This window comes from Kryptolebias marmoratus, linkage group LG17 (genome assembly GCF_001649575.2).
Source record: "Kryptolebias marmoratus isolate JLee-2015 linkage group LG17, ASM164957v2, whole genome shotgun sequence".
Taxonomy (NCBI): Eukaryota; Metazoa; Chordata; class Actinopteri; order Cyprinodontiformes; family Rivulidae; genus Kryptolebias; species Kryptolebias marmoratus.
The window spans coordinates 22578992-22601717 of NC_051446.1; the positions used below are offsets into that span (position 1 = coordinate 22578992).

At 39.7% G+C, this 22726-nt stretch overlaps 1 protein-coding gene across 6 annotated transcripts in view; it reads left to right on the top strand.

Annotated features, from left to right (window-relative positions):
* Positions 1-22726, top strand: part of sdk2b (sidekick cell adhesion molecule 2b) — a 292476-nt gene that overhangs the window by 267027 nt on the left and 2723 nt on the right. For 4 of the 6 annotated variants that reach the window (XM_037980904.1, XM_017438659.3, XM_017438689.3 and 1 more), the window contains 10 exons: positions 668-769; positions 1266-1381; positions 1896-2082; positions 4136-4273; positions 4609-4818; positions 5560-5685; positions 6532-6696; positions 6844-6984; positions 10674-10833; positions 16330-16459. In XM_037980904.1, the coding sequence (XP_037836832.1) occupies positions 668-769; positions 1266-1381; positions 1896-2082; positions 4136-4273; positions 4609-4818; positions 5560-5685; positions 6532-6696; positions 6844-6984; positions 10674-10833; positions 16330-16459 (1475 nt within the window). The remainder of the gene's footprint in view (positions 1-667; positions 770-1265; positions 1382-1895; positions 2083-4135; positions 4274-4608; positions 4819-5559; positions 5686-6531; positions 6697-6843; positions 6985-10673; positions 10834-16329; positions 16460-22726) is intronic. The other 2 variants (XM_017438669.3, XM_017438699.3) reach the window with 1 other exon arrangement.

Below are 22726 nucleotides of genomic sequence, written 5' to 3' on the forward strand. Positions count from 1 at the left end.
CCGTATCGCTCAGACATGCCCGAGCACAGGCACACTTGCACACAAAAACTGATTTCATTTCTTCACAAATAAGATTTAAAGTCTGTGTTTACTTTTGGATCTCATTGTATTTCCTGTGCCAGCGAATAGTGATCAACAGAACACAGAGTTTTAAGCAAATTAACACAACTTTTGGCTGTTTATTGCTACTTTGCATCAGAACAAACCCTTCTACAGAGGCAAGTGGAGAATTTGTAAACAGCTCTGAGTATGCAAGCCTGACTAGCTCAACATTGTTGGTTTGCACATTTCTGTTGATTTGGAAAACTACTGCAAAAGCAGATGGTCACATATTTTTCCTGTACTCTCAAACTGCAGCGTTCAGCTTCCCTATAATTAGTGCTTCTGTAGGTATTTGAAGCGAAAACACAACTTTCTTAGGCAAAATGATTTACAGCAGAAAATTCTGTTTTTTAAGTCCTTGTCAAAATGTGGTGTGTAGGTGGGGAATTCATTGGGCAGTTCTTAATTTTCATTTACTGATTTTTAGCTCATTGACACTTGGTGGGAGGTGACGAGATGTGAAATGACATTGCCCTGATGAAAAAGAATCACAAATTTAAAGTCACAAATGGATGTTTTAGTGTCCTCCCCGCCTTAAATGTTTAATTGCTTTCCTCTACTGCAGAATTAAGTAAACATAAACGCTACGAGATACACATGAGTGTGTACAACGCTGTGGGCGAGGGGCCAAGCAGCCCACCCCAGGAGGTGTTTGTTGGAGAAGCAGGTATGTGTTCTTCTTCTTATTTCAGTCACCATTATCATAATTAGGCACAAAAAATACATGATTTTCAACTTTCGAGTTTAAGTGATTTAATTTAGCCTCATAATGAGTGTGAATTAAGACTTCTCTACTTTAAGCTGCAGTGCTGTATTTCTGTGCAAATTATAAGCAACTGACAGAAAGAGATAAATTAACTTTTGAGTCCAGCAGTTAAATAATTCTGTGGCTTTTGTGAACTTGCAAGGGGCATTTTTGTGGCATGGTGTAGGTTTGCTGCCCCCCTTCAGGGAAAAATTGCTGAAAACAAATTCAAACACAAGATCTTAACTTAAATAAACATTGCAAACACACTGGAGCTACTTTGTTGGGATATATTAGCTCATATATTGGCCTTTTTTTCTAGCTGTATTTACATTTTGCACTCAACATGCAAGCTTTATGCACATCCTCCACACTAAGCGTATTATTTGATGTATTTGTTTGTCCTTGGCTGTGACAGTACCAACAGCCCCCCCACAGAACGTTATCATTCAGTCTGCAACAGCCAACCAGCTGGACGTGATGTGGGACCCTCCACCTGTAGATGCACAGAATGGAGATATCCAGGGTTACAAGGTCAGATTACCAAACTGCCATCATATCTGTGAAAAGGTGCTACTATTCTCATGAGATAATATATCAGAACATAGTGGATCCCAATCTTTTTAGCCTTCAACCCATAAAATAACAGTAGAAGAGACTTTACCCCAACTATCTTTGGTTGAACTGTGCAAACATTGCAAACAAGTCAGTTACACAAGCTCATGATGACCAACACCATCAATTACTGGACTATTGTTTCATTTATGCTTACACTTTTTTATGTTATGGAAGAATTATGGTAAAAATGTGTCATCAGCAATCATCTTTAAATTTAAGTTTATTTCCGGAAATCATCTCAAGACTCCCAAATTGTTGTTTCACATCCTCCATTTAGTTGACTTTACTTCACTTTTAGCCAACTAGAGTTTTCATTAAAAGATAATGTTTGTTGCTCAAGAAAGCATAAGTATGAACAGTAATGAATTTGTTTTTGAGGCAGAGATAGCTGAATGACCTAAAATTCATTAATGTGCGTTCTTCTGCTTAGATTTACTTTTGGGAGTTCCAGCGTAAGAATGAGACGGAGCGGCTGCGGACTCTTTTCATGCCGGAACGAGGAGTGAAGCTGAAGAACCTGACTGGTTACACCACCTACATGATCAGCGTGGCCCCCTTCAACGCTGCCGGGGACGGTCCCCGAAGCCCACCGACGAGGGGACGTACCCAGCAAGCAGGTAAACCCTGCGATTAAACATCAATAGAAATGCAAATTCTTTAATCAGTGTGAAAGAGCAGAACAGGCAGGATTAAGTGCAATCAGGCAAGACAAGTATTTCTGTCTGGAGAGAACAGAAACATGATGCACTGGGAAGAAAAGGACAAATGTAACAGGATGACATGACAAAAGCAGATAAATTGGAGCGTGTACGATTATATTCGTTCATTAGTCATGTTTCCGTGCTGGCGGCGGTGCTAATGTTAGCTTGGAGAGCCCTTAGAGTTCTCTCAAAGCAGACGAGCCAACAGCGAGGAAAGAATTTGATGTGACAATGATGCTAATCAGTGTTGTCAGCGTGTCAAACAATGTTAACGGAACGACACAACTGAGCATAAGTCTCAAATCAGCTGACCCCAGTCAGATTTCATTCACTGATGTTTGTGTTTTGTCTGAACTGTGGAAGGTGTGAAAATGTTTCAGTGTACAGGCGTAACCCTTTTTTTTTCCTCTTTCTGATTTCTTCTTTTCTTCCTCTTCTTTCTGACTCATGGGACTCCCTCTTGTTCTCCCATCTGCAGACACGTCAAAATAATGTTCAGCTCTCAAAAAATAAAAAAAAACACACTTAGAGGAAGGCTCTTTGGTGGACCAAGTCTCAGACAAGTAAATTTTTCAAAACAAGGGTGTTCACGGCTTTTCAGTTACCCCAGTGAAGTAAGTGACAAGCAGGAAGATGTAGAGAGAGAAGCACTAGGGAGACAGTTGTCCCATCCTTTTAGAAAACAAAGAAGCGTCTCTTAGAGTCTCGACTCCCGATTGACAAGTTTAAAGACAAACGGGGCAAACTGTGTTCCAAGCACAAGCTCAGCCGTTTATAATGAGGTCTAGAGGCTGGTGACTGTGGCTGTGGATTACAGTGACCCGGGTCAGACAGTGTTTGTCAGTGAAGTAGACCCTTTTAACCTGATTGTATTTTAGCAATACTGCCGAGTTGACCCAATCAATGTTGTTCAGTTTGTGTGCAAGGAGAAAGACTCAGTTCAGAGCCAAGAACTTTAAGCTGCTGAACTGCAGCATCCACACTTCTGCAGTTTTGCCTCTGGAAGTGCAGTAAGAAAAGCCACAGCGTTAAATGTTTAAAGTTTGCTGAGAGGAAAGCAAATCCCAAGCTTTGGCAAACACACAAATTGATTGTTGCAGTGTTTTTGACACTTCTGTAATGTTTTTAAATGCCTCACTCCATAAAATATTCACCGGTCTTTTAGAAACTTGAAGAAATGTCTCTGTGAGCTCTTCATATATTGATATCTGTTTGGATCTATTCTTTATGCTTTGCTTCGCTCTGAGCCATTTCTGACAGAAACTCATCCACATTTTTTTTTATGTTTATATCCAAAGTTTTCTCTTTTAAAACCCATCAAAATTCTTTTTAATAAACACATAGTATTCCTTGAAGGAATGGAGATCATCCACTGCCTTTCATGTCAGCATTTTAGATTAAGATTGTTTTATGTTTAGAAATGCCAGAATCATTGCATCATGAAAAAACCTTAAAAACATTCACCTCAATCTCCTGAGATATTATGATAACTTGCATGACCTGCTAGCACTTGTAGTATATGTTGTGAATGACTGTCAGCTACTACCACACCAAATTGTTGCTCAATATCTGTAAAATTGGCTGGGTTTTCTAAGGTCAGTTGGTTTTGGCAGCCATCTTGACTTTGGTTGTAGATGTCAATCCAATGACTAATTTCTCATGTGTTCAGAGGTTCATGAAATGTTTTGCTAACAGACAAGTTGGTTCTGATAAGTAATGGCAAAGTTGTATACAGAGATCTGGCTCGATCAGGTAGAGCTCAGAGTATAAGTTGGGGATCAGTCTTAGCTACTGCCATAAAAAATGTCAGTTTAATATCTGTGAAGTTGACTGAGTTATACAACTTTTGTGTTTGCCAAAGTCGCTTTCCTGCTGCAACCATTTTGCATGGAGTTGACTCCAAATGTTGTGGTGAGTTCACAGATTATCACCCATGTGTTTTTTGATCTTTGACCTCTGTACATTCCAGCTCCAAGTGCTCCAAGTTTCATTCACTTCAGCGAGCTGACCACCACCTCAGTCAACGTGTCCTGGGGCGAGCCCACCTTCCCTAACGGCATCATTGAGGGTTTCCGTCTGGTCTATGAACCCTTAACACCTGTAGATGGTAATTCTTTATTTTTACAAGTACAGAATGGCTGCTGGTTTTGTATTGGGAACTTATACTGAATCAGGAGTTTTACATTTGTCTAGATTAAGTAATTTGACTTTGAACTCCTGTTGTGTGCATTTTTTTCTGGAGCTAAAAGCAAACATCACATCAACCTAAACAGCTCTTTTGTCATTGCAACGATTTACAAAGTTACTGCTCTCCTCTCAAATAATTCATGACAACTATAACCTTAACAACTCCATATCTGTGCATTTGGCTTTGTTGAGTCTGCCCCCACCCCGTTGGCTGGCCTGTGTAAGACCTGCTTTAAATGTGGTGTGTTTATCTAGACTCCTCAGTGGCCTGTGCCGACTGTCTTCACTCCCCCTCCCCCCCAGGCGTCAGTAAGACAGTGACAGTGGATGTGAGGGGGAGTGGCCCCCTCTGGTTGAAGCTCAGAGACCTGGCGGATGGCGTCACGTACAACTTTCGGATCCGGGCCAAGACCTTCATCTATGGGCCGGAGGTAGAGGCCAATATCACCACTGGACCGGGAGAAGGTAGCTGCAATGACGTTTTAGAATTGAAGGAAAAGTTTTTTTGTCAAGGTGGGGTTGGGTGGAGCAATTGTGAGCAGTTAGTGTTTCACTTGGAGGAGTTGGCAATCAAAGCAATCTCAGTTTGGAGACTCAACTTTAACTCAATGCCTGTAAAATTGACTGAGTTGTAGGCATTTTTGGTTGGCTGGTGTCAATGGTGGCCATGTTGATTTGAATTGACTCCAATCAGCTGTAGATGTTTATCCATTGATTACTTTCTAAGAGTTTCATTAAATTTGTCCAATAGTTCATAAGATATTTTGCTAACTAAAAAAAGGTTGACTCCAAAAGTTATTGCTGAAGTTTTAAGCAAATATTTTGTGCAATGAGTAGAACTTGGATTATGTGTTGTGAATGGCACAAAGTTTGGGTTAATATCCTTAAAACTGACTAAATTATATCCATTTTGTTGTTGTTGTAGTTTTTAAGTCCATTGGCTGTGGCAGCCTTCTTGAATTTTGAAGTTTCAGTTTTTTTAGACGTTGAAAATTTGTCCTTGAATGGATGTACCTCTAAATAGCTGTTAGCTTGGGTCCCTCTTTTTAAATCTTTAAACTGAGACTGTTCTGACTGCTATCTACCACAGGTCGGATACTGACTGATCACACCCACTCCGCACAACCTCTCTTTAAATGTAAATATCAGTTTACAATACAAGTATTTTTCAGTTATTTGATTTACAACATTATTGTTCCTCCTCAGGAGCCCCAGGACCCCCCGGAGAGCCATTTATTACACGCTACAATTCAGCCCTGACCATTCACTGGACCGGCGGTGACCCGGGACGTGCCCCCATAACACGCTACGTCATTGAAGCCAGACCCTCAGGTGGGAGTCTTGGATGATCTCCATGTTGTTTTAACTGCTGTGACAATGTGAATAAGGCAAGCGATGTAAAACGTCAACATCTGCTGCCTCACAATCTGCGCCCCTGCTCCCGTAATGGCTTATTGATTCAGTAACTGCAGTTGAGAGAATTGGCATCCTGTTTCAGCTGTGAGTGGCGTGTCCTGGCAGAAAGAGGAGGGTGATGGATGTTGGGTGTCTCTCGGGGGGGCGGGTGGGGGGCAGGGCTTGTTGTTTCGTCAGTGCCAGGTGAAAACTAAAACGGTCCTACATTTTAGAAGCGGAGCACTGTTGGATAATGATACACACACCTCTTCATCTGCTCCTTTTCTTATTCATCTGCCTAACAATCTTCCCAGTGTTGCAGAATGTGACAAGTTTTGTCCTCAAATCAAAATGCATCACCTCAGAGTTCAGCACCGTGACAGATGAACTCAGGTGCTTGTTTATTTCTGTGTGCCCCATTAAAAGTGTCACAGCTACATTGAAATTTACAAGCAGCAATGTATAATAAATGATCTCCGACAGGATTTTCATAGCAAGTCACGAGTCATCTGACTCTGCCTCATTTGAAAAATGGTCGCACTGCTGTTTATATTGTTGATTTGCTTGCCATAAATTTTTTACGAGAGCTGTAAAACTGATGGATTGTGTTATATTTGAAGGAATTATCAATTATCCCAAGAGCTGCAAGCCTGCCAAATGCTTTCTATCAAAAAATAAACAAACAACCTGCTAGCAACGGCGCGCTAACATTGTTTAAACTGTTTGGTGCCTGAATAGCTCTGTCTCCGCTCACCTGGAAGAAATAATTTAATTCTGTTCCAGATGAAGGTTTGTGGGACATCTTAATAAAGGATATTCCCAAGGATGCAACATCACACACTTTCAACATGGATATCCTCAAACAAGGCGTTAGTTATGACTTTCGGATAATTGGAGTCAACGACTACGGCTACGGTTCTCCAAGCCTCCCTTCTCCTCAGATATCTGGTAAGCTTTCATGTATTTGTTAATAAAACTGAATTACATTACATTTCAAACTTAATTAAATACCCTCAGGTCTTAAAAGACTTCACAGAAACATATCTACGTGTTTTTAACAAGCATGAATTTCAATTTTCTGTGTGTTGTATTTAGCTCAGAAAGTGGCCCCGTTCTACGAGGAGTGGTGGTTCTTGGTCGTGGTGGCGCTGGTGGGGCTCATCTTCATCCTGCTGCTGGTTTTCATCCTCATTATCAGAGGGCAGAGCAAGAAATACGCAAAAAAGTCTGAATCAGGTGAGCGCGCAGAAATTTACAATTAACTGTGATGAAAGAGCTTTTGCTTTTGAAATGGTGGCGTGGAAATTCAAGTCTCTGATTAGTTGCCTTTATTCTTATATAACAGAAATGCTTGTTAAAGGGATGGTCTGTTTATTTTAAACGTGATGTTCTGTCAAATGGTTATCAGTAGTTAGTGCCTCATCAGCTGTGAGTGAGTGTGAAGAAAAAAGCAGAGATCATCCAGGCCAGGCTAGACCAAACTAGGACTAGTTTTATATTTCTTTTTTGTTTTATTAAACAACTCTTTCTCAAAAGTGTCATACTGGTGTCAAAGAACATTTCATGAGCTAACATTAAACCTCTACTGTCAGGATTTGGGTTTTCTTTGTGTTTTTGTGTTCAGTTTATTGTTTTATTGTTTATTTTATTCAGTTACCTTTGTTTAGCCTTGTCTGAGTTCAGTTATTGGTCCCCGTGTCTTTGTTTCCGGTCATCATTCACTTCTCCTAAGTCAGTCTCTTGTTTTCCTGCCACGCCCATCTTCACCTGATTCTAGTTGTTATCACTCACCTGTGCCCACTTCACCTAATTACCCTCTGTTTTAAAACTTGGTCATTCCCTCCACTCACTTCTGGTTCATTGTCGCTTTATGCGCTGTCTGGGTTTCTTGTCTTGCCTCTCGTGTTTACTCGTGTACGGCTTGGATTTTGTTTGGTTTGGTTTTGCTGCCACGTCAGCCTTTGTTTTGTTCTTTCATTCCTAATAAATTAGTTCCTGTAAGTTTTTGCCATGAGTCTGCACTCTGAGGGACATCTACATGTTTGCATGACACAGTCTGTATGCTTACATACCCAGCACTCTTATATTCATGTAGGGTCATCCAAAAGTGTAGATGTTTAATATTGTTAATGTAGTATTCTTTCAAACTTGTATGACATTTTTGAGAAAGAGATGCTCATAAGCCTGAAAAAATAATAGAATAAAAAAGCAGGCCCTTGTTTGGCTAGCCTTTAGCCCGGCCGGGACAAAGATTTCTGCCTCTTTCTTCATGTTTTAAGCTCTAGGACTGATGTCACAGCTGATAAGGCCCTAACTGCTGATAACTGTTTGACAGAACATCACATCAAAAATGAGACTATCCCTTTAAAAGACTTTGCACTTTTATGGATAAGTAGTTTATTTACACTTTCTGCTAATCTGATCATCGGCCGAGAACAGTGGGACTGAAAAGCAGGGAGGGAGACGAGACATTCAGCACAGCTCTGACATCATCGGGTATTTCCCCTTAGCTCAGCACTTTTTCAATGCCTGGTTGGCTGCCGTTCACGGGGACGGGGAGGGGTACCTGTGGGTCATTGCCCATCTTTCTAACTGACAGAGAAAAAACAAGAGGTTCCTTCTCACACCAACACAAAGGCACTCTCAAAACCAACGCCATCATGGAATCTGGCCCCGGCTATTAGACCCACCGTGTGTGTTTGTGTAACCATGTTGACCTTAAAGTAGTCTTGACACAGCCACGGAAGTCCAGGATGGCTGTGGCACCTTCAAAGCATTTTTTACTTGAAATTTGTCGAACAGTGCCTTACTAAAACATCAGTCTACTGCAAAAGGGCATGACAAATCTGTCATGCTCAGTTTAAAGTGCTAGCTTGTTGATTCTTCATGACTGGTATTCATAATGGCGATAAAAAGAAAGTTAGTTTCCAGGTCCAATTTGCACTAAAATTTTAAGACCATTTCTTTCGGTTTAGCCTATAATTTTCATTCACATTCTGTGGCTTAATGTCTTGTTCTAAGTAGACTTGGGATGATTCATACTCAGTGGATCATTTCAGCACTTTGGGAAGCGGTTTTATCAGGTTTTTAGCTTCAAGTTTGATGTGAAAATCGATCCTGTTCTTGTAGCTGTCTGCTCTGTACAAGGTTACAGCCTGAAACTGGTTAGATCAGCTAACAAAGACTAGAAAAAGGGAAACACAGGAATGCTTTCTCTGTGAAGGAAAGAAACGCACAGTCCAGACAGCTGGCTGTTCCCTTAGGCAGCCGAGTTAACCAGCTGAAGGCTCCAGCTAGAATTCTTTTTTTGTTATACTGACTTTTTCTCTCCTTTTTTCTGTTTTTCGTTTTACTTTTGGCAGCACAGTAAAAACCTTTCCACATACTTGCACTTGAGGTTTTTCTTTTCGACTCAGTTTTCTTTAACCTATTTGGAAAAACAGCCAATTCTGAATGTGTGATACAACCCTTTGAATGGAAAACTCCTAATTCCAAATTGGGCTGGGTTTATAAGACCAAAAATATTGTGATATTTATGGGCTTTATTGCAGTTTTGATATATATCTCAGGATTTTTAAATGCTCCTTTAATCAGTTATTATTTCATACAATACTATAACATAATGCAGCGATGAACACAGACATTGATCATCAGATCCTCATTCTTTCACTTGGATAAAAAACGACAAACAACAATGTGCTCTCATATAATCCAAGAGCTGGAGAGACTTAATCAGTCCAGCTCTGAAGCAAAGATTAAGATGTTTTCTATCAGCAGGACCGAGTCTTCTGACCAAGTCACCCCATTACACTCAGATATTATTTGACGACAACGGACGAGAGCAAAAAACACAAGCCTAATTGGACCTGTTCTCATTCACACAGTACACACAGCCTCGAGCTGAACACCCAGTGTTAAATGACCAGATTCGGAACAGCAACCATTGTCACACAGAAAACAGTCATTACAGGCTACTTAGGTTTAAAATAAATGCAACAAATTGTGATGAGAGCTTAATAAAATGACTGTTCTGATAAACTTGGATAAGCTACGAGACAGAAGCACAGGGATTAAAAAAAAGGAGTAAGCACAGCGAAACTTACCATTTGATGGCAGCATTAATTATCAACACGTCCATCCTCTGATCCTCTAACCAATAAGTCCATCTTCTGATCTTTTTGTCCAGTAATTTCTTGATAGCATTGTGTTAGGCTGTTGTTTTCAGTTGAGTTAGCAAGTTAGCAGCATGGCTAACTGTCTCCATGAGTGTCTGAATCCTCATGCTGTGTATACACAACCGCTTGAGTTTTCTCAGAGATGACAGTGTTGACACTTATCCGGCAAAAAGTAACTTTCAGAAAGTTCAGAGTATTTCTGATTTACCTTCTATACAGTCCCTAAATCAGAAGCCAAGAATAAGCTGAGCCAATTCTGGGAATCACGTTGCTTTTGTTCAAAATCTTCCTTGTTCTATCCAAGTCACTCACCAACGATCCAGCGCCGTTGTTCTTCAGAAACATGTTTTCAGGATGGGAGGGGGAGTTGTGATGTGTTTGAAGAAGCTGTGAAAAGTTGAACTCCGAGTGAATTAGGTGCAGAAAGCTAACAAATAGTCATTAAAAAATCTACTCAATACTTGCAACATGTCATTTTTGTTATTGCACAAGAAGAAACTCAGTATGTCAAATATACTCGATATATTGCCCAACCCTGATAATAAACATCACTGCAAGATTTCAGATTTGTATCAAAACTATTTACAATTCCCATTCACCTATCTTTAACCACTATTCAGTTTAATTGTATGGTCCTTTATTTTTTGTTCTAATCTTCAGTTTATTTACCCACTTCCTGATCAAGCTGATCAGTTCCACCTATCTTTCTGGACACTAACCAGTCTGTCCCTCTGGCCTGTGGTCACACAGTGTCTCTGTACGTGTGTCCAGGTAACAACTCCAACTGTAACGCTCTGACCCACGGCGACATGGTGAGCCTCGATGAGGGCCGTTTCCCTGCCCTGGAGCTCAACAACCGACGGCTGTCTGTGAAAAACTCTTTCTGTCGGAAGAACGGCGTCTACACCAGGTGAGGCTCCGTGCTCATAAAAGGAGAGCAATGAGTTATTCATGCTAGAGATTACTTTTTTACTACGTAAACTCTGTTCATAAACAAACCAACTTCAGTTTAATGAGTGTTTGTGAATCTCCAAGTTCAGTTAGATAAAAAAAACAAGTACCTTGACTGACGCTTGTGCAAAACATTCTGCAGAGACCGATTCATTAGATCTAACCTTGCTGCAAACTTTGCATGTAATCATTAGAACCTGTTTATACTGTGCACAAGATTTGGGTTTTTGAAACAGCTGCTGTCATGTTGTTGAAGTCAGCCGAAAGGTTTGCAGTGGACCTTATTTTACGTGGGTGTTATGTCATCACCTGTAGCAAAATGTGATAATGATTTGTCTGTGTGTGTGTGTGTGTGTTTGTTTGTTTGACTGTAGCGTTAGCGAACTATCTCATGAACCTGTGGATGGATTTTAATGAAGCTCTCAAAAAGTAATCACTGGATGTACACCTAAAAGTGTTCAGGATGATGGCCACAACCAAGCTACCTTAACAAACAGAAAAATGGCTAAAGTTACATATACTGAGCAAACATTTGGTAGCTGAGAGTCATATCCAACAAAACAGTTAACTGTGTCTGTCTTAGTAAAACATTTAATGAACTATGAGATCTATTTAAAATCTCTCAGGAAAGTAATCCTCGGATGTACATCTTTAACTGATTAACTTTTGGAGTCAATTCAAGCTGGCCACCAAATCTAATGGACATTAACAAAAACAAGAATGACTAAACCTCTGTCAGTTTTACAAATATTGAGCTACATTTTAAAGTAGTAGCAGCTGAGAGTTATTCACTACACATACTCTATGACATTTTGTAATATTGCATGAGAATCTTAAGATCACAGCTACAATGCCATCACTTCTCTGCATAAAATGATGGGTGATATCCATTCTGTCAATGAATGCTGGACTTTATTTTAGAGTTTTATTAAGCAGGTGGTCTGGTTCCTCCTCTTGTGTGTCCACACAGAGAAAACTCCATTTTTTTTCAGTAGAAGAATGTGAGAGAAACATTTTTTGTGTGTTTTTCTGTAAATGTCTGTCTGTCAGTGTGACCTGGACCACAGATCAAAGCAGACACAGGTCTTTGAGAAGCTTCCAGGCAGCTTGTTACCTCTACGACTCCTGATTTGAAGAGGGAAGCTGGGAGAGAAAGAATGCACAGATGTATTCAGAGAATCGGTTCTCTTTGAACTCGTGGAGAAACCCAAATCCCAACACCTGAGCCTCCGCTTACAGATTAATGCTGCATCTTGATCTCTGGTCTCAGAGTACCAAAGACAGGATGAAACCCACAGCCTTCTACTCAGATAAGAAATCACACGATCTTAATCCCAAAGTACTCTGTCTAATTCAGAGTGGTGTCAGACAGAAAATGCCATTTACAGCTGATTCTTATGATGATTTCTCGCTCTTGTGTAGAGATCGTGTGCTCAGAGATGAGCATGGAAATCCAGTAAACTCAGTTATGATTTGTGCTCATCTTGTAGACTTTCTGTTTGATTAAAAATGAAAAGTGGGCAATAATGTTTTTTGTCTTTGTGTGTCTGCATTTGTCTGTTACCAAAATATCTCATGAGCCTCTGGCCAGATTTTAATGAAACTCTCAGAAAGTAATCATTGGATGCCGTATCTACTTCTAGCACTACACTTTGTGCAAGATTTGTGCTTAAAAATAGTCATAGATGTTCTGTCAAATAGTTATCAATTATTAATACCTTATCAACCATGACATCAGTCATAGAGTATAGAAATTGAGCAGAAGTCTTCCTCCAAGCTAATCTATTGGTTAGCCAAACGAGGACCTGTTTTTGTTTGTTTGTTTTTTGTTTTTCAGGTTCATAAAACCGACATAACAGAACACTACATTAGCTAATATTAAACCACTACACTTTTGCGTGACACCTCTTGTCTGCTGCTGTTTTATCACAACAGCACGTGTGCAGCGACTCGCCACCAGTCAGTCCAAAGCAACAAAGCCTCTCAAATAAGAGGTGAAACTTCTTTATGAACCAAGAAAAGAAGTCCAGCTGCCTTCTATTCAATCACAGAGTCCAACTGCAATGGGTGAATGAGAATTCAGCTTTATGCAAGTGTCCATGAAAGTCTAAACAGCACATAAACTGTTTTCTATCACACTAAAGGGGTATAAATCAGCATACTTGTTGATAAAGATGGATAGATTAAAAGCCTAATTCTATTTGCCTTCAGTAGTTTGGATCAGTCTGGTTTGAGGTTTAAGTAGGTCTCAGTGAAGTAATTCAGTCTAGATTAACACAGTATTAAACACTCTTGAGTGACAAAGCTCTTGAACACTTCAGACATGTTAATGAGCCCCTTTAGGCGAATGTAGCATGAGGAGAGCCCAACGCTGAGTAAAGACCAGGGGCAGATTTGATTTCACTCCTTGGTTCCCATTCCTTACCTGCCATACTGCAGACTGAAGTTTGCTGTGAGGGGATTAAGTTGACCCTTCTGTATCTGAGCGAGAGGGCTTATAAATAATTTACACAATACTCAACAGTGTATAAGACTCGAGAAGAAGGGGTGAAAGTGGGCTACGATCACTCTGTGTTTTTATACAGGCAGTTTATCATAAAGTCCCAGCAGGCTCACAACAGCATTTCTTCACACCGACTCTGGTTTCTGTTTGACTCGGTTAGAATTCAGCTCACTAAGACGACTGCGAAGAAATGGAAAAATGCTCAAGGTTTCTGTGTGAAGATAAAATCTTAGTTGACTTGTTGTGCGGATGCTGAGTCAGCATTATTGTTTCTCTGATGCTAGTTTCTTCCGTATCTTATATGCAATCAAACTACTTCTGCATGCTTTGTGCAATTGTTATCAAAAAGTTCAGCTCAGTGGGAAAAACCGTGTTCTGACTTTTTGTAATTTGTATACTTTTCAAAGTTTTTACCCAACAGAAACAAACAGATCTTTTCAATTAAATCAACATTGTTTTCTTTGAAATCTTTTACAGCATACATGCTCTATTTTTTGTTATTTTCTGCCACTTTTAGCTTTTATCTACTGTTCTGATTCTTCTAGCTTCCAATCATCTCAATTCAGAATTTAGCTACACTTTTATTAATTTTAGCTCTGGTTAATGAATTGACCATTAAACAGTAGCCATTTTTGTGTTTTGGTAAAGTTGCTCAGCTATGGCAGCAATCTTGAATTGAGTTGACTCCAAAAGTTAATCAGATGTAGATGCACATACAGTCATTTCTTTCTGTGAGTTTCATTAACCCTCCCTTGGCCTTCCAGGTAAAATGATCTGAAGTTACCAGGACTTCTCTGCCTCTCTTCATCTCCCTCTCTCTTTTAAGAGCTTCAGGAGGGTTAAAACTCCTCCAGTGGCTCAGGAGATATTTTGCTAACAGACAGACAAAGGTACGCAGGCATACAGACACAGGCCTTCCATGGCAGTGGGAGATATACTGAACAGCTACATCTCTTAACTCCAACAGAGAAAAAAAAAGATCCTCTGTCAGTTTTGTTTTTAAAAGTGAGCCAAGTATTTCATTATTTATCCAAAAGGGAACACTGACAATGGGAGTTGTCAGTTAAGCCACCTAAACCTTTCAACAGTGTTCTTGCTGTTGAAGTTTCACTTCTTTCCTGAAGTTAAGTGAATTATTTTTAGCTTGATTTAAACCATCAAGCATAACTGAATTACAGCCTGCTCGGTGATTTCCCAGCGGAGCTTTCCATTTTGTCCACGCTGCACTCGCAGTACCACCCCTTGTGAGAGCTGTTGGAATTTACCCATAACATGTTTGAAATGCCTTCCACATAAATTAATTAAAAAAAAGAAAAAAAATAAACGTTTATGCAAATGCCGTTTGGATGCATAAAGCAGCTGTGTGTGCTGCGGTGGCTCCGCGGGCTGCAGCCCGGAAAGTCGAGAGGAGTCGGTATGTCCCGGTTGGTCTCTGCCAGAGAAGCACCAATCAGCAGAAACACACGGCTGTTTGTTTAGCAGGACCAGTGACGGTGGAAAGTATGGAGGAGATTTAGTGCAAAGAGATTTATTTTTCTGTGTAGCTTTAAAAAAAAACAAAAAAAAAACCTGAAAGGAGCAGATCTTTTTTGGAAAAATCTCTTCACTAGTTTTCCTCACTCCTTTCTTTCTTCTTTCATTTTCACTGAACAGCCATCTTTGCCTTCCCTCCCCCCCCCAAGGAAGGAGCCCCTCTTTGCTCGGCCACATTAAGCTCAGATCCGGGTGACACATTTGATCAGCGCAGCACGACGCTGACAGTTTAATCCTCATTCGTGTGGGCCACGACAACATTTGCCAGAGCAAAGCCCGAGGCTCCTTTTCATCTGATGACCCCTGCAAGAGTTCTGTTTATAATTTAGTCACAAGTGGTTTGACGTTCCACAGCCCACGGAGAGGACCGAATCAGGGAATTATTCATTCAAGGAGATGCTGCCTGTAAGCAGCAAACTTCTGAGCGTCCCATGATTCTCATTAAGTTGCACTCTTACACACATTCACATGCAGAGGAACACGGGGGTGAACTTTAGAGGATGAAGAGTCTGTCTCAGATAATGAGAGTGGAGGGGACGCTGACTCATTTGTAGTGCGACATTTGCTCATGTATCAGAATTTGTTTGACATTTCAACCTGTACACATAATAATTTTTTTCTATAATTTAAGTATTCAACAATAGTTTTATAATCAGATGACCACTGGTTGGAAGATCAGACTGTAAAGAAGTTAAAATCCTGTCCAGTAGTTGCAACTTCTAAATTTAATTAGAAGTAAGCGGTTTGGAAATGTCTAACAATTATTGAAAACTTATACATGCAGAATCAAGAAAGCAAGAAACTGTGATGTTTTAATAAATACATTTGTTATTAATTTTAGGGTTTCCCCTTCTAAATAAACTTCAAGTAGGCATTTGAAGTTCTGTAATTAGTTTGTCATCCTTCATTTAGTTAAAGCCTACTTTGGTTTTTAACTTGAAATGCATTAAAAGAAAAAAAAATCAAAGTTGAGTAAACTGTGATTGTTATTCATAATTAGATAATTAGACATAATTAAAGAATCAAAGTTACTCATTGCAAACTATGAAATCACACATAAAAAGGTTATCCTGAATTATATCAAAATGTGCAGTTTGAGTTTACTCCAGTAGTTTTCCAGGTTTGTTGATGTTCAGTTCTGAAATGCAGGTACACACTCAATGTAAACAAAGCCCATTTTATCTGTATAACATTTCTTTTTATTGCCGTTCTTTTTTCAATTATACAGTTTTTACAACAAATGTAAGCATTTTTATGTTTGAATTTTGGGTTTTCAGCTCGAACATGCAACATCTGCACTGGCACCTTTCGAAAAAATGCCTGAAGTTTTTAACTGTTAAGACAAAATGTCAAAGCAGTTTTTAGAATTAGTGGACATTTGACATAAACCTGACTGTTTGCCTGTGTCCTTATGTCCAGGTCCCCTCCCAGGCCCAGTCCAGGCAGCCTCCACTACTCAGACGAGGATGTGAGCACCAAGTACAATGATTTGATCCCTGCAGAGAGCAGCAGCCTGACGGAAAAACCCTCAGAAATCTCTGACTCACAGGTGCAGCGGCAATCCTACCTATACCCTGTGTCTCCTCTTCCCTCGATCCTGTCTGCATAGAGCAGCATTTGTTTCATTCTTCTGCCTGTCTGTGTGACACTATCATCTCCTGAATTCATCCTGAATTCAGCTTCACATTGTCAGCTGTGCTGCATATTTGGTCTGTTCTTGCTGCTCCTGATTATTTTTTATTTTGTATGTGTGTGTGTGTGTGTTTGTCAGTCACCTGAATGCATTCGGCCGGCAGAGGTCAGAAACTATAGCTATGGCTAATGCACAAGGACAGATGAGAGATTAATGACACTGCAGAGCAGTTTTTAGAAACCTGCGGGGAATGCCACTCAGCAAACATCCACCTGGAATCCAGGCCACTGCACTCAGTCACCGCTTGTTATGTAAGATGGCGAGGAGGGATTCAGTCTGAAAATATCATTGCAAAGCTACATATTTAACGTTTCCACTCCAGACGAACAGTCGATCCAAATTTCCTTTTCAGTGAGTCAGGTCAGGCTGATCTCAGTGGAAAACTACAGTATTTTATTGGCTTTTCTCTTTTTCTGTGGTAAAGCCTGGTCCCTGAAAGGCACTCATTGCAAAGTCACGAAGACCGGTAAAATAATAATAATCATAAGATAAAAAACAGAACCCCCACATTTTTTTTCTCAGGTCAGTGGTTTGTGTCCTTAAAAATTTGTGACCGGATGCAAACTACCACGTGGGTTTGTTTACCTACAGAAAAGTGACTGAAAGGTTAAAAAAACAATGTGTTGTCAATGAAAGAGACATTGGAAATCAAAAAGTCTAGTATTTTTGATGTATTGATATATATTTACCTTCAGAATTGTGAAGTAAAGTTTACATTATATAGTTCTGGAAAACAGTTTTTATGTTATAGTTCAGAATTTGCAATGAGTACATTTAAATATTGTATATAATTGTGAATTGAGGTTTTGAGTTTATTAGGTTTTCACAGCAAATGGTTGACGTATTTAGTAGTTAGATCACTGGCAATTAATGCTGAAAAGTCTGATTTGTGGCCTCAGACTGCTTTTGCCCAGTAAAATCAATATTTTGTACTTTTCTCTCTGTTGTGTATTGATCAGAATACTTGTCACCCTGAGTTTTGCTTTTTCCACTCCTGTGTTTCCTGGTTAATGCTCATTCTTTTATCCAAGTGCTTATAAACCTCCTAAATATGCTGTTACTGTTTTGATACAAATCTCTTTCTAATGCTGGACGCCATGTGAGGTTTATATGACAACAGAAATGGCTCCTTAAGACCTTTACTTTCAGCCTTTCCTCATTTAGGACTTTCATTTCTCAAATTATCTTTGAACACGTCTCAGATAAACACGTCTCTGATGTCACTTCTGCAGCCAGGCATCTCTCTTTGCCCGGCCTTATCGGATCACAAGTCCTGTTTCCAGATCAAATGAAAATCTTTTAACAATGAATTGTTCCAGACAGGACCTTTCACTGCACCATAACATTCCCTCAAACGAAGCGTTTTGATATTTCATCATCTGTCTGACATATCTGCCATTCGTACTTCAGCGTTGTCATGCGTGGCCCTAACGCAGCGGGATGATGACACCTGTCTGGTGCTGCGCTTCACAATGAAGGGCTTGACGTTTGTTTCTGATTGGCTGAACCTCACAGAGCTCTGCCTGTTACCCCAGGGCTGCTGCCGTGCCCCTGTCAGGCTTCCACATCAGCACCTACTGGCGCTTTGGAAGTCCAGGAATGCTTTTTGAAGTTTTATTGAACGGATAACTCTAAGCTATCTGTACGACACCATGCTGTCTGTCCCCTTTAATCCCCGGGGCCTTCCTCAGCAGGTATAAGTTGACTATTGTGCTCCTCGTCACGAGGAGATTTGGAAGAAGCTAACATTGACTTGGCAGGGCAACAATGCCAACATTACTGCTCTGCTACCCTGCAGGTAGAAGCCTATTGACTTCTTTTTTCTGTTTCTTTCTTTTTGTCATTTTCCAAGGCTGGCTGTGTGGCTTTTGTGTGTCATTTAAGGCTGAAACTAGTCGAAGACGGATGATCTCATCTCTGAGTCAGAGATGGATTGGAGATTATTCTCTCTCTGCTGAGCAGCATTCCATGGGAGAGAAATGAAAGTGTCTGTTTTCTCTCACATACCTTTTTTTCCCCCCTCTGCCTCCATCGGTCTTTCACTTCCTCCACCCTCCTGCTGCCTCTCTCACAGACTGCTGCAGCTTCACTGGTTATAACTTAACGGGGAATAGTTTCTGTTCTGTTTGGATTGTCACAAGAAATAAAATCGCAATTTGATTGGACAGTTTTATGCATGATGTCATAGCTTCAAATGGACCAAAGTTGCAACCTCTCGTAAATAAGACTTTATCTTTGTAATCTGTTTGTACTGTATGTGCAAGTCTTCACTCATAATTTAGGAATAATAAAGTTTTGGAGGATGCCAAATAAAACTAGCTCCTAACATAGTTGTAAATACAGATTATAAAAGAGAAACAGGAGTTTACTGTTAATGCCAAAGCAGAACCAATGTGCTCAAATCTCAAATCTTTTTTTTATATTATTTGTTCTGATGAAGCAACAGAAACAATTATTGACATGGGCAGCAGTAGCTCAGGAGGTAGGGGTTTGTCCTGTAATCGGAGGGTTGCTGGTTCAAGCCCCCGCTCCGGCTGTCTCAGCCGTTGTGTCCTTGGGCAAGACACTTCACCCGCCTTGCCTACTGGTGGTGGTCAGAGGGCTCGGTGGCGCCGGTGTGATGGCAGCCTCACCTCTGTCAGCCCGCCCCAGGGCAGCTGTGGCTACAATGTAGCTTACCACCATCAGTGTGTGAATGTGTGGATGAATGGGTGAATGATTGTAGTGTAAAGCGCTTTGGGCTTTGGCTTTCGGCTTTGGGCGCCTTGGACTAGATAAAGTGCTATATAAGTGCAAGCCATTTACCAGCCATTTACCATTTACCAATTATGATGTGAACAGGATCATCTGTGGTGACTTACATTACATCCCTGCATGTAGCTGACCTTCACCCACTGAGCATTACAGTAATAAATAAAACAAAACCTTCCCTTTCCTATTCCTCTTTATTAGTTTGCATAGATAATTATGGAATGCCATTTTGGTCAATAATCAATAAACAGATAAATGAAAAAAGGCTATAAGACAGATATTCATGGCTGTAAAATAAATGCTGCCATCAATGACTTAAATAACAATCTGAAAATTAAATTAGGAACTAAAGTAAAACAAGTAAGGAAAATATTTAAAAAAATAAATGTTTTAATTATTAAAACATGTACTTTAAATGACTACATTTTATATAGTGCAAGGGTGTTTTATATCCCACTTTTTTTGATTTACTTAATCAAGGAGGATTTTATTCCCTAGTGCTTTTTGTTTTCTGACAGTGTTAAATAAGTAAAGTTCCATGAAGTTTATAAAATTTTATTAGAAATAAACAATTGAGGACACCTTTTTTTATTTATTTAATGGAGAAAGATACAAAAACACATCTCACTCTCATTATATGATGTTTAAAACCTGTTTGTTTGTACCCAAAAAGCAAAGTGTTGCAGTAAAGACTCAGATTCTGATATGTAACGTTGTGAGTTGTTTGTTGTTGTGTAGAAGACAACATTTATGCGTCACAATAGTAAATCCTAATCATTTTAATATATTAATTTCCATTTTTTAAACCATATTGTGTAGTTTTGATACCTTTTCTTTTTTTAAAGCCACATCTTAAATAATTCTGAGTGAATTAGTTCAGAAAACATTTTTTTATTCTTTTTTTTATGCGACTGCTACCTTCCCCACTGTGAACCAATGTAGTTATTGCATTATTTTTCACTGAAACTATTGAAAAATATGTACTATGAGTGTGCTGGGCCCCTCCAGCCCCACACTGTTGGCTGTGTCTGTGGGGACCCCCCTCTGTGTTCACTTCATCAAGGAGACAGCCATAAGCAGCTGACCCTCCCTTCCTTCTTGTTTTATTTATAATAATCCATAACTAAAGGACAAAAGCCTGACCCACTCTCTGGTATCTGGGCATGCATTAGTTTTTGGGGGGGATGGGCACAGCGGCTCCTCATTGAATTTTCACTCATGTGAGTGTTCTTATTTATCCAACTTTAGAACACTGGTCCTAACAGCATCTTTAGACGTAGCAGCTTCTAACTCTGAGGGGATAAAATATGTGAGTTTCAGCAGGCAGAGGTCAGAGGTCTTTGAGATAGGTCGTCTAATCACAAGACTTGGCCACTGATAATCAACATTTAATCAACAAATGGGATTAAAATGAACATCCATCTTCTCTTGTTTTCTTCCCTGACATTTTTCTTCTGTTTACATTATTAGCCACGATAAGCAGGAACAAATTTATCATGCTGATCATAAATAAACTGCTGTCAAGTGGTTTCATGAGTTAATTGTGTTGATTTCTTAATCTCTTTCACTGCCTAATTTAACGTCAAAATGATGAAAAAAATGTTAAATAATTAACACTGGCTGCCTGCTATGTGTCTGTCTCACACATTTCATTGCATAAATAAGACTGTTGCTCCCTTGAGGCTGAGGTGCAATGCTGCATTTCATGCCCAAAGTCTGCTGCTTTCACAGCATTCAGCTGCAGTAATTGGCTTGTAATGAGCTGGAATAAGGAGCTGTATCACCCGCCGTGATGCCCCAGAGGCAAATCGTTAAGCATCTTTACTTTGGGTTCCTCAGTTGGATCCTTGAGTTATTAATGTTGGTGGTGAATCAAAAGTAAAAGTAAAAATTATTGGAGTGGTGTTTATTTTACGTAGAGCATGTTGGAGTCAGATCATCTGTTGCGAACACTTCATGGCTGACCTGGAGGGCACACATACTCTCTTTTAACTCTCCCTTTCTACAAGTGAATTGTTTTTTTTTTAATGCCTCAGTGCCATTGAGGTAGTATCTCACTGGACTGTGACTGCTGGCAACTAGTTGGCAAACAGACTGCAATAGAAAATTTGCCAATTTTCTCGCAATTTTGAGTCACCAACTATTCTCCAACAGTGGCCGCCCAGTGAGATACTACCTTTACCGTGGTGGAAAACTGCTCAATGTCTCCTGGGAAACACACTAGTTTGAATGCTTTTTCAAATTTTGTTACTCTTTAGTTACCAATGGTCAACAAACACACAACATTTGGTTTATTTTTTTATTCAGAAGAAAGACAATTTAAAAAAACTAGCTGAAGTAAAGTGGTTTGAACAGTGTCTGCCATTGATTATGTTGTGGCAAAAAGAGAAAATGAGTGCGATCTAGATTGATTAAATTTGTTTAAAAACAAAAAAAAATCAAAAGTATAGCCTTCATTCTTATAAATCAACATGAGTATCGTCTGTTTAGAGATTTATAAACTCCACTGACATGTTTGGGGGATAAAAGCTGTTTGACTACAGGGAACTGGATCGTTTTGAGGGAAATCTGAGACCACCACCATATGCATCACATATGTGCAGCAGTTTCAAGTGCATGCCGAACGTTTTGTGTCTGTATGGGGAAAAAAAATGGTTTAAGACAATCAAAGCAGGCCTGGGAGAGCAAAGAACTTCTGAAACATTTCAGCAGATTACTATTCTGAGCAGAACTGCCCTTTGTTGTTTTACTTTTGTAATACACCTTATGCATGACCAACGCTGCCCCTTTGGGAAAATTATTCAGTGACACTTTTGGCAAAGACAGTTGAGTGTGCGTTCATTGTGGCCAGGTGATTAATCACAGCCTCGCTGGCCAACTGGCTGAAGGCTTTCATGGTAATTAAATAGCCATGAGCAAACCTTAGTATGTGTTCAGTGATCACGTTTTCCTTTTGTTCTAGGCATAGAACGGTTCCTGACACAAATCCAATTGTGTTAGTGGTGTTAAAACATGAAGTAAACCAACTTTTTTTGCTTTTGACTGGACTCCTAAAATCAGAGTGTCTGTGGAATCACAATGTTTTTATCTTTGGTTAATATTTTACACATTTCAGACAAAATGGCGCAAAGCGTCTATGCATACATGCATCGATGAATTTACAGTTCTGTGGAAATGTCACCTTTTGTTTCTTAACATTTTTCTAAAGCAGTTAGTCTCTTCTACGCTTTAAGAAATGTAGGTAAAGTCTGTTTTTTTTTAAACCAAAATATAAAGAACTGAAGGGTGTTACGACTTTTGCACAGGTGTGATCATCATCATCATGACCCGGCTATTTTATTCATTTTATGAAAGTGATGTACTGTAAAACCC